Raw genomic sequence first — 12,036 nt, 5'->3', positions numbered from 1 at the left:
CCCACCCCAGCGCGTCTTACAAACCAGACCGATGCCAATTCTTCCGGTCAGCAGCGATTATGCTCCTCCAGGGGCATCGACGATTCCAAAAATAGAGAATATGGTTTAAGAATTGGAGCCAGGCAAGGCGTGACACGCAGGAGGAAACCCCGTTGGCACAGAAAAGGTCCGAGGAGCGCGACGACGAGGCAAGACAGATGAGTCGCAAAGACATTCCACGTTGCGGATCCAGCGCGCGGTGCACTCAGCGGACCGCCCCAGGTCAATCCGGGATAATGACCGCGATTAAAGTCGTGGGTCGGCTTGGCAAACTACATGGAGGAAAGCAGAGGGGAAAGGATGAGGCCCAAGTATGGCAGGGCTGGCTAATTGATGGTCTGGAGGAGCGCGACCGAATGGAAGTGGAAGAGATGATGAGGGGGAATGGATGGAGGGATTGATTTGTTCGGAGAATCGGCGACGATCCAGTGACTCGCCCTGCAGTTGTCACGGGATGCTCCGAAATGCTATAGGCTCACACTACTATAAGACGGGGTTACTACAATTGCCATATAGGACCGGAAAGTACCCGAGGCATCAAGGTTATTGCTACACAGTACACCAGAAGATGCGGTGTCGACACGGTTAAGTAACTTCTCCCAAGTATATATCGACACCGCCGGTTACTGTATGTTCCTGATCGAGTTGAACAAGGAATTGCATCATCGATGACATGAGTCCCCCTGCAACGTTGGCAGAAATCTCGGGAGTGGCGTGTGTAATCCATGGACGACCACAGCTGAACCATCCCCAGACCGGGAACACAGTAGCCAAAGGACCCGCGATTGTTGTTTGCCGGCGCTGGATCGGATCCGACTTTTGCTGAGAAGCGGAATGGGTAGGCGAGCAGAGCAGCCACTTAAGTAGGGACGGGATGGCCCCCGAAACGAGGGATTAAACTGCGCATATGATGACATGACGACCAGTGTGAGAAGAGTCTGACGATAACTCGAACCGGGATAAAGGGCTAGACCCAGATCTTTGTTGAATAATCAGGACAGAGCTTGTATCTCGCGTTAATCTAATCTACTACGTACTAATGTCATTTCCGATTTGAAATCAGTCATGGGGACGGGTTGAAGAAGCCATGACGGGATATGACGCAGTGTGAGATGGTCAGTGAGCAGCCACCAAATGGAAAAGAAATTCGGGAGTATTGAAGCGAGATGAGGGAGAGATTAAGTATGGGGTTAGGTAGTGACAGCAATGATAGATGATGATGAAGGCGAACTGACAGAGAGGAGAGAAAGAGAGACAATCGGCACGCGAGACTGGCTGAGTCATCACCCACGAAAGGAACCAGACTAACCGGAACCGGCAAGTCAGCCTAGGCGAAGATCCCCTTCGACGTCATGGCTGCTTGCAATTCCACCTCCGCTGGCCGATGACGCTCCATGCCGTTCATTCGATTTCCCTCTTTTCTTTTTTTTTGATTGAGAATTATTTTATTTTATTTGATCTTACGCTTCCTCATGCATCGGCATGTGTTCTTGAAATTATAATCTTCATAGCCTCTCATCCGTCTTCGTCCGCCATAATTTTTTTCTGATTCCTGCCACGGTGCTCCCTCACGTTGTGCTGCCTGCAGTCTGTCCAGCTGCCCTCATCCATCCATCCTCCATCCTCCATCGATCTGCCCATCGGCCAGCATTTCCCCACCATCCCGTCCTTTCGCTTTCTCTCTGTCTCCATTTCAGCTGAAAGAGAAAGGGAAAGAAGATTGAATTTAGATTAATTTCCTCTACGACGATTATTTGTGACTGGTGTCCAGTCCATTCTCCAATCCTTCTCATCCACAATTTCGACTGTGGTTCTTTACTGGGGGTGTCTTTTTTGACTGTGCAGCAAGCAGCAGTGATCTCACTCACAGGTAATAAAATACTCATCCCAAAAAATACCCTCCCCTCTCCTCTGGCTCCTCCCACCCATTCTTTTGTGTGTGTGTCCATTTTCTTTGTTCGGTCCTGCCACCTTGTAATTTAATTTGACAAATCCCAATCGATCATCTTCCCGAAACGTCATCGTCATGTCTTTTTGAAGTTATTCTGGCATTACTCACGCACATCTTTCCTTAAGTGACTGTATTTCCCAACTGACACTAACGGACAATTACAGTTTAGGCCTTGGCGGGGTAAAAAAGCACCAGCAGCTAAATTAGACACAGTTTAACCCAAAAAAGGACAAAAACGAAAAAAACAGAGACACAGAAAATCTTGGTTCCTTCCCAATCACATTTCATCATCTGGCTTTCATTTCTTCTTCCTCGTCCTACTGACCTTGCCTGACTCCTACTATTTCCTACTACTACTTACTGTCTGGCCTCTTTCTTCCCTCCCTTTTCCCTCCCCCCCCTACTACTTACTTCTCTTCACTTTCCTTTTTCCTCATTCCCTGTCCCTTTCTTTCCCTTTTCTTCCATTGTAATCCCCCACTTCCCCTTCCCTCCCTCCCTCCCCCCCCTTACTCAGCACACACACTATGAGTACCATACAAAGTCTCAAGAATTTCATACGTCATGGCAAACAAGCCCGCCTGGTGACGCCGCATGCCGAACCCACCACCAATGTCTCCCCCATTCATGCCGAACAACAACGTCAACCCCAGGGCTCCTACCCTCCCGCTGCTGGTAACCTGGATGCCATTGACAGCAGAATGGGCAACGGCCAGGCTCAGCCGTCCCAGAAGAATTCCGACCAGACCCGCCGCGCGCGCGAGGCCGAACTCGAGCAGATTATCGCAGAGGAAAAGAGCAGTCGCAACAAGATGCCTCGATACCCCGGCCTCGAACGTTATACCCTCGTCGAGAAGATGGGCGATGGCGCTTTCAGTAACGTCTATCGCGCCAGGGATAGCACCGGCGAATACGGCGACGTGGCCATCAAAGTCGTCCGGAAGTTCGAAATGAATAGTAATCAGGTAGGAACTGCAACCACACACTCGTTTCCCTTGGTTGTGTCATGGTTTATATGCGCATTCTCGTTATTCCTCTTTATGCTGCTCTCTGTGTTTTCTGATTTGCTGGTTTGCCTTGTTTCCTCTTTACATCTCTCTTTTTCTCTTTCTGAGTCATTTCGCCAATCTCTTGTCAATAGTCATCCGCCCATCTACATCCCGGGTTGAAGAAGAAACCCAAAGCTACAGAGGTGCGCAATCCCTCTGGGATGATCTATCATGAGTCACCCATCCAAGTCGCATGGGTCGCCTGATACCCTGCCCTTGCAATGTCTTCTTTTCGCCTCCCCTTGCTACCAATGACTCCAAAAGTGTTTGCTCGAGCTAATGACTCATTTTTTTTTTAGCGCGCCAATATCCTGAAAGAAGTCCAGATTATGCGCCAGCTAGATCACCCGAATATCGTCAAACTGGTCCAGTTTTCCGAGTCGCGCCAATATTACTACATCGTGCTGGAACTCTGCCCTGGTGGCGAGTTGTTCCATCAAATCGTGCGATTGACCTACTTCAGCGAAGACCTTAGTCGTCACGTCATTCTTCAAGTTGCCAAGGCCATTGAGTATCTTCATGAGACATCCGGTGTCGTGCATCGGTAAGGCCTGACCTCCTACGTGCTCTTGTCCGCCCCCTAACTTTGCTGACCTTTGCGACAGTGACATCAAACCCGAAAACCTTCTCTTCTACCCCATCGACTTCATCCCGAGCAAAAACCCCAAACCTCGTCAACCTGGGGACGAGGACAAGGTCGATGAAGGCGAATTTATTCCTGGAAAAGGCGCCGGCGGCATTGGTGTGATTAAGATCGCCGATTTTGGTCTGTCCAAGGTCATCTGGGACAGCCAAACTATGACGCCCTGTGGAACTGTCGGCTACACCGCGCCCGAGATTGTCAAGGATGAGAGATACTCGAAGAGTGTTGATATGTGGGCCCTGGGCTGCGTTCTCTACACTCTCCTCTGTGGCTTCCCGCCTTTCTATGACGAGAGCATCCAAGTTCTCACCGAGAAGGTCGCGCGTGGCCAATATACTTTCCTGTCGCCGTGGTGGGACGATATCTCCAAGTCGGCGCAGGATTTGATCTCCCATTTGTTGACGGTTGATCCGGAGAAGCGGTACACGATCAAGCAATTTTTGGAGCACCCGTGGATTCGTCAGACCGACGAAGCAACCGAAGCAGCTGCAGATGCTCCGCCTCTGGCAACCCCGCTAACCACCCGCAAAACACAACAACTGGACGCCTTCGCGGCCGATCAAGCGCCCTACGCCCCGGCCAGCGCCCGTCTCATGGACCCAGCTTCTGCCGGCCTCGAGCGCCCCATGGACTTCCGCTCTCCTGGAGCGATCAATCTGCGCGAGGTCTTCGACGTGGGTTATGCCGTTCACCGACAGGAAGAGGAAGGCAAGCGGCGCAAGAACTTCCGCCAAGGGTACCGTGGTGCGAACCCGTCTACAGCATTCCAGTCAGCGCTTAATCCGTTGAACGAAGACTACGACGAGGCTGAAGAGATTACCTACCAACCTCTTCCTCGGGAGGATTTCCCTCCGGCTAAGATTCCCAAAGCCTCCCAGCAAGCCAGTGATGTAGCAGCTATGGAAGCAAAACTCCGATCGACGAACCTGGGAGCGCCCAGCCACGCCGCGCAAGCGCGCCAAGCGCACCAGCCTCGACAGCAGCAAGGATACGGCCAGCACAGCGCCAAGGTGGCAGCCGCTGCGAAGCAGAGCATTGCGCGGGGTGCGCGGGAGCCCTTCGAGCTGAGTCTCGACAACGCCACATTATTAGAAAAGAGAGGTCGACGACAACAGGGCCAGGTTGCTTAAGCCTCTAGAGCCCTTTCCCAAACCATCTCTCTCCATCTCCCAAGATCCACAACACTACCTGACGACTCGAGAGCCACAGGCTACGAACTCCCCTTGCTTATGAGTTTCTTGATCTGATGACCTAACCCTTATTCCCCCTTCCCCTTATTCGAACGTTGGACAGGATCCCGGGTGGCTACACACGAACTCGATCGGTCGCATTTATTCTGGGTGTTTCTTTTTATCGTTGCTATTTTCTTCTATTACCTCTTCCTTTCATGGCTGGTATTTTTTTTTTCTACTCATGTTTTAGCTGTATTCGGGTTCTGGGCACAGCATATGGTATGGTCCCTTTTCTTCACATTTGTACTGATTGTTGCTGGGCTGTTTTGTTCGATGAATGCCATAACGCGCGTGCCATTTTCCTCCGGGGCTATACATTTACATGCTTTGATGCTTCAGATGCACATACATACATATTTGCGAAAGGAGCACATTCGTGGCATGGATTTTTCACGATGCGTGGTGGGCTATAGCTATGGATATCACTGCAACTGCTTCCTTTTTCTTCTCGGAGTAGTCCGGCGTATGTACGTTTTGCTCTCTTTCTTTCGTAACTAAAAGCGAATCCTGGTCGATCTATGTTAGTAACTCTAGATGACCGAAACGGATGAACATGATCATAGTTCATGTCTGTAGAATTATGCCTTGAGCTTAATTAGTGCATTCCGCGTAGCTCTTCTACACAAGTATAATAGTGCATACTGCCTTGGAAGACCCCGAAGAACCAAGGTGTCTGCATGTATAGTCATATAGACTTGACTCCTTATGCCCTAAATTATACAACTTGTTTCATACCGCATGCAGTATCACCATTTTGTCGAAAAAGAAAAGAAAAACAAGTTACTAGTAGCAACACATCTGAACTTATCTTAATATCACCACCACTCATGCACCCAACCCACTTATCGGGTATATATCCCCTATCCCGTAATTACAATTTATCTAATCAGATCTTTTATCTATGTAGTATTGGAACTAAGTTCTTACCTCCAATCTGAACTAACTAGCAAGTATCTGTCTTTCTATGTATGTATGTAGTCCCTTACTCAGGACCTGTATCACCGATTGAGGAGAGGAAAATGACATTAGTTTATCTAGTGGATATGTTGTCTATGGATGTAGTATATAGTATATAGTATGTATGAGGGATGAGTGTGATGATGAGAGTGAGTGGAGAGGAGTGGTCAGGGACGAAGATCAGTAGTATAGTACTATTGATCACTGCTTGAAGTGTGTGCTACGCTGAATGAGGATGGCTATACTGTGTAGGAGTGTTCCTTATGGTTGATTAAGGAATTTGAAGGAATACAAGATCACTATAAACATGTGGTTAATAATGATTTTCATGTGCATTTTCATTTCACTTCCTATTCTATCATGCACCTTTTTTTTTCTTTCTTTTGATCCTATATACGGCTAACCAAGAGAAAAACGTCATGCATCCACGTCATACAACATAAGTATATCAACACACGAAGAGTAGTACAACCGAACAAGTCAGTAGACGGAACTAATCAATCAAGCGGGCATGTATACATATATCCACCAGGCACTATGTGCAATCCCGTCGTTCATGCAAGCCATTCAATACATGGGTATCATGCATCATTCCAATATGCTCGCTTACCCAAGAAGTTGAGACATGAGTGTATAAACATAACCAGCCGTAATGGTGAAGATAATAATGAAAAGAATATATAAATACTTGCCTCCATTTTTCCTCTTTTGTTCTGTTATCATTTACAGCGTCTGCTTTCCCCGGGTTTCAATAGGGAGAAGACACATGGCCACGAATGCGGCCAGGATAAGTCCACCAGATGCGTAGATAGGAGCATCTGGGTTGGAACTTGCGCCGTAGATGGCCACGAGAGGCGCGCACAGTCCCGCAATGCGGTTTAGGCAGCTGGAAATGCCAGTGGCCGTGCCACGGTTCGGAGCTGGGAAGACCTCGGGAGTGTAGGCGTACAAGACGCCGTACATGATGTTCTGGAAGAAAGCCTCGAGGCAGGAGCAAAGCAGTTGGATGTTGGAGTCGGTCGAGGCCGTGAAGCAGAAGAGCAGCACTCCGGTAATCAAGGTGGAGATAACCATCGTACCCTTACGGCCAACATACTTGATCTCAACAGTGTAGCAGGCCAGGATCGACCCAGGGACACCGACAATCGAAGTGATGGCATAGTTTCGGTAGGCAATGTAAGTAGAGCTGGAGCTGGAGCCACCTGCACGCTCGAGGTACTGGGGGAGGAAGGCATTGAACAAGGGATATCCCATTCCAATCGTGGCCCAGCAGAACCAGAGGAGAACGGCTGAAAAGTTGACTAGTTAGCCTAGGTTAAGGAAAATGGAGTGTTGTGTTGAACACATACTGGAGAAACCAAGCTTTTTGGAGGAAAAGAGGGGTCCAATGCGCTCCAAGGAAAATTTGGACAGATTCCTCCGCACGATTTCAGCAAAGCTGAGCTTTTCCTCTGCCACCTCCTCAGGATAACCACCAATTTCGTTGAGGATTTCCTCAGTCAGCCACGTCTTGGTTCGGTTCTTGTGGGCAATGCCGTGAACGGAAGCAACAGCATCGCTCTGACGGCCACGTGCAAGCAAATACTTGGGCGACTCGTATAGATGGAAGAGGAAGAAGCGGCAAATGAACATGGCGAAAGTAAGGGCACCCAGCGTGAAGCACAAGTAGCGCCACCCCATGTTGCTTTGCTTAGTGCAGCACGCTTCTCCGCTAGCAACGTTACCACAAGCAGGCAGATCGCTGCTGCAGCTGTAGTCTGGAATGAACGCCCATGCGAGTAGACTAATTGATTACTTGTTAGCCACAGACTCAAGACGCTAGATGAGGATGACATACCTGGAGACTAATTGGCCGAGAGGCCACCAGACACTCAGCATTGTCAGAAGGTTTCCCGAGGCAAAAGGGAGAAATTCCAAAAACAAAGCCCCATCGACAGGCAGGTTACCGCCTACACCAAGACCCAAGCAAGCATATAGGGCACAGGCTCTAGCATGTGACATTAGCAAGCGTCGACTTCACAGACTACCAAGGGGACGCACCCGATCCAGGTTGGGGCACCACCGGCGGCGATGCCAAAAACACCGCAAATGAATAGCGTCATGTTAAAAGCCGGGCGACGGCCGATGATATCGGATGCGATACCCCAGAACGATGCACCAATGCAAAGACCCAAGAACAAGGAGCATGTTGTGAATCGGACCCATGTAGTAGAAACCCCGAACTCCGAGGCAATCGGGGTTAGTGTCAATGCAACACCCTTTTAGCGGTTAGTAAAACAGCCATCAAAGACAATATCTTCGCCGATATTAAATGTATCTATCTCACCTGCAACCAGAGACTGGAGTAGGCCAACGTTAGCTGATATAGAAGTAATGCGCACGAGGGAACCACCCACTTGTCTGCTAGCCAACCAAAACCACAGAGCGCAAAAAGTTGCCACTGATAACGGCCCATGCCAATATCCTGGATGGCTCTATTGATGAGTTTTGCCTTGCCTATATAGAAAATCACAATCAGATCTCGGACTTTTCAAAGGTGCCCAGGCACGAGGCCAATCATTCTTTGGAAGTTTCAAGAAAGCAAGGAAGCAGAGCAGGGGTAAAGGATAGTAGCCGCCCCATGGGGCAACATCATAACATACGGTCATACGCAGTGTCTTTGCCTGATGTCGCAATATCCGCCTCAACTTCAGCGCGAAGGGCCTCGATGGTCAGGGTGTTGTAGTTGTGGACAGACCCTACGCCGGCTTCCGAGGAAGGAGCCCTATCCAAGCTCCTATTGTCAGTCTTCTCATCAGGGCGGTCGGTTTTTTCTAGTTCAGGGTTCGGCTTGTGATGCGGAGGGGCTTCGGACAAGGGGACCACGACTCCAGGGAAGTCGTGGTCATTCTTCCGGAAAGGGTTGACTCCGAAAGGCATGGTTGTTGGGCTTTAGTGACGATGTCGCATGCGAGGGCAACTTTCGATATGGGCTGTAGCACTGGGGGCAAATTGGGGGAATAGGATCGATGGTCTGCTTTGGCGGGCTTCAGCGTGAGTCGAACTACTTGTCGCTATGGTCTGCAAGGGTATTTCTCTATCGATATCCGGGATGCTCAGAAAGCTAGGGGCCACCGATGGCTTCGCAGTTGTCGCTAGGGTCAGATACAGTAGGCGCAATGGCTGTATAACCGTAACAGGTTGGTGCTAGGGACAGGCTGAACAGGAACCGATACTCGGGGGCCGAATAAAAGGTGCTCAGGGATTTCAGAGGCCGGATATTCGTGGGTCTTATGTCGAGGCTATTGAGCGCACGTCGTACAGCTGAAATCGAGCAGACGGTTTTCGCCTTTGCTGGAGCAGGTTTGAAATATATCCAAAAGGAGTCAATGGTATATAAAGTAATGGCAGGGGTAAAAAAGCTAGGGACGCTGAGAACTGCAGCTCAGTCGACCTATAGACGACAGGGACGGAGAATGAAGAGGTATAAGAGGGCAAGGAACAGCAATGGTTCCGACTGACAGGTCGAATGGATCGAACCTTCTTCCCAGGGCGATGAGATGGCGCACGGAGTAGAGGATCAATCGACTGCACGTTGTCGTCTTCAAGCCGACTCTTTTAAGAAATGCAACGGTAGAGGGGGGAAAGAGATGCGGGGAGGGGGTGGGTAGTATATGAGGTGGTAGAGAAGAGTGAGGGTAAGCACAGGAAAGAACCAAGGTTTGAGGGATGAGGAGAGGGAAACTGAGGTCTATATACGCATCCAGCTTTGGACTGAAAGCTAACATGAAAAAGGAAAAAAAGACTGCATCGCAGAAATTCCCATCGCAAATCACTGTTTCTTCCCTCTTTCCTATTTTTCTTTTTTACTTTTTCTGTCTGCTGCTACGATACATGGGGTGGTATGGGTCCGTCCCTGTAAATTAAATTAGTCGCTTTTTGCAAACGCCGGGAAGTGGCAAGTGCCCACGACTTAGTCTCCAGAAGAGATGTAATGCAACTGGTCGGCAAAACTTCGTTCAATACCTTGGCAGCTGTAAAATCAATGCATATTTTCTCCTCACCCCTCTTCCGAGTCTATCGAAACGCTGGCACAAAATTTATTTTCGGAGGGGCGTCGATAGGCTTTCGCATGACTCTCAATATGCAAATACCGTGATACGCGTACTGATCCTGTACGGCCCCCCATACTTTGGCCGGAGTCAGGCTAGCGCGAGGCGATGGAACCACACCGGCCGAAACCGAAGTCCAATCTCAACAATGCTGATTGGACCGTCTATACCTTGGTAGGGCGTCTTGGCATTGACGGCGGACGCCATGGCCCTTGGCAGATGCAGACTGCAGCGATACCCCTGCGACAATCGACTTGACGATTGGAGCAACGTCTTACCAAAAGAGATAATATGATAGGGAATATGTAGGGCTTATCTTTCGAAGAACTCATAGAGATAGGAGTACTCGGTTGCCACAAAGAATAGCGGGAAAAAGGATGTTTTGAAGCGCCAAACCCATAGCTCTGACTTCTCGGTATGCAATAAATGCTGCACAGCACATTTTTTTTCTCTTCACTACCGGGAAAGGGTGCACTAGGAAAGCCACTTTTACCTTAACCCACTTCTCGGCGGTTGCCAGCAACGTTGACTGGATGCTAGAATCGAGGATTCTTCGGGAGGTGCCAGATCTTCCAAGCAATAAGACAGCTCGGCTGGCATTCATCTCCGCAGCGTGCGTTGGTTCATCCCAACGCAAGGGAGGCTCTCCATGGTGCCGGCCGAGGCGCATGGTCAGAATTTGGGGTAATGATGCCATCCGAAGAAGCTTAACTCGGCGTCATCAGTAAACATGTCCTTCGAACGGCTCAGGACTGTGTGTGTACACAATAGAACAAGTCTTTCCGGCACTAGAATATCCTCACATGAGCACAAACGACTCGGTCCACGTGCTAGATTTGCCCGATATTCTTCTACGTCATCGCCATACTTCTATGTGACGCTAATCCCAACTGGGACTAGTCAAAGTTACCTGACAACATCGGTACCGGGCAGAGAGATCTTACAATTTAGGATGTCATGGCCACTAACCTGAAGGCACTCCGTTGGTGCAGTTGAAACCTGATTTGGTATGTGAGAATCCGCCTTCTCTGTCTCCCATAATTCGAAACTACTAGGGACTGGTGGACTTCGTCGTACCATAAGGATAGAGGTCTGAAGTTCATGTTCAACAGACACGAGTATCTTACATCCGATCTGCACTCTGAAGATGGTAACCGTAAGCCACGAGCGCAGCCGCACCTGAAAACTTACCCGTCCAGCATGCATGTAGAAACGTACTAGGAGTCGCCGACACGAGACACCATGATGAAGTAGGTTTAGGGTCCCAAGACGACCGGCCTTTCCCAGACGGGAATGGCACAGCAGAGGCCTGAGCCTGAGGTCGCCAGTCCAATCCCAGCAGGGATCACCGTTACACTGGTCCGTCACCACTTCCGCAACCGTTTCTCAGATAGTACCCGTTTCCCTGGTCGTCCAATCATCACCCAGCAAGCAAGTCCTAATTTCCTACAGACGGGCATCCCTAATGGGGCCACGGGCCACCAATGGCTTTGGCTCAGAGGCAGAGTGGTTGTGATACTACTAAGGAAGTACTTGTAGTCATGCAAATGGCTCCCTAATTTACCTACCGGGCCAACCACAGGGAGTTCCCTCTCAACAAAAGGGTGACCTGCTAAATGGGGGCCAAGACCAGCATGTCGTAAAATACAACCTACGGCTGTCCACTTACAAGCGATTTCTCTGCCGTCAAAGTCCGCTCACTATTGCCCTTTTGGTCATGGTCAGTTTTCGGGCCATCTTGTTTTCCGCGGGAAGGTACGCCGGTGGTACGCTCGCGCCATAAGCTGAAGGACTAGAGAGAGGCCGTAGGCCAAGTTCATGCTTATGCTTCAGTCCTGGTTGCCTCACTTCATGGCTGGGCTGGACCATAAAATCATATCGACTGCACCAGGATATCCACTAAACAGATAGCCGCCGAGATCGAACCCCTCATTTCCCTCCATCTCCGGCTGCTGAATGTATCTCCAACACACGCGGCGGCGACAGACGATGGCTTGAGCACTGCGTTCGACAAAACAAGACGGGAAAGTTTCCAAACTAAGCGGACTGCGGAGAAGTTGAGTCGCTAATGAAG

At 49.7% G+C, this 12,036-nt stretch overlaps 3 protein-coding genes across 3 annotated transcripts; 1 reads left to right on the top strand and 2 right to left on the bottom strand.

Moving 5' to 3' along the window:
* Positions 1–2,517: 2,517 nt before the first annotated feature.
* Positions 2,518–4,812, top strand: AKAW2_11472A (serine/threonine-protein kinase; the record flags this gene model as incomplete). Its single annotated transcript, XM_041683960.1, has 3 exons — positions 2,518–2,955; positions 3,339–3,583; positions 3,645–4,812. The coding sequence occupies 3 exons, from the start codon at positions 2,518–2,520 to the stop codon at positions 4,810–4,812; spliced, it is 1,851 nt and encodes a 616-aa protein (XP_041538192.1).
* Positions 4,813–6,594: 1,782 nt separating this feature from the next.
* AKAW2_11471S (putative sugar transporter) lies at positions 6,595–8,790 on the bottom strand (the record flags this gene model as incomplete). The annotated part of the gene is made up of 7 exons (XM_041683959.1): positions 6,595–7,160; positions 7,221–7,654; positions 7,709–7,858; positions 7,912–8,129; positions 8,198–8,210; positions 8,268–8,367; positions 8,514–8,790. The coding sequence occupies 7 exons, from the start codon at positions 8,788–8,790 to the stop codon at positions 6,595–6,597; spliced, it is 1,758 nt and encodes a 585-aa protein (XP_041538191.1).
* Positions 8,791–10,290: 1,500 nt separating this feature from the next.
* AKAW2_11470S (uncharacterized protein) lies at positions 10,291–10,659 on the bottom strand (the record flags this gene model as incomplete). Its single annotated transcript, XM_041683958.1, has 1 exon — positions 10,291–10,659. The coding sequence occupies one exon, from the start codon at positions 10,657–10,659 to the stop codon at positions 10,291–10,293; it is 369 nt and encodes a 122-aa protein (XP_041538190.1).
* Positions 10,660–12,036: the final 1,377 nt, after the last annotated feature.

Source organism: Aspergillus luchuensis, chromosome 1 (genome assembly GCF_016861625.1).
Source record: "Aspergillus luchuensis IFO 4308 DNA, chromosome 1, nearly complete sequence".
NCBI lineage: Eukaryota > Fungi > Ascomycota > Eurotiomycetes > Eurotiales > Aspergillaceae > Aspergillus > Aspergillus luchuensis.
This window is presented reverse-complemented; position numbering and strand designations above follow the sequence as displayed.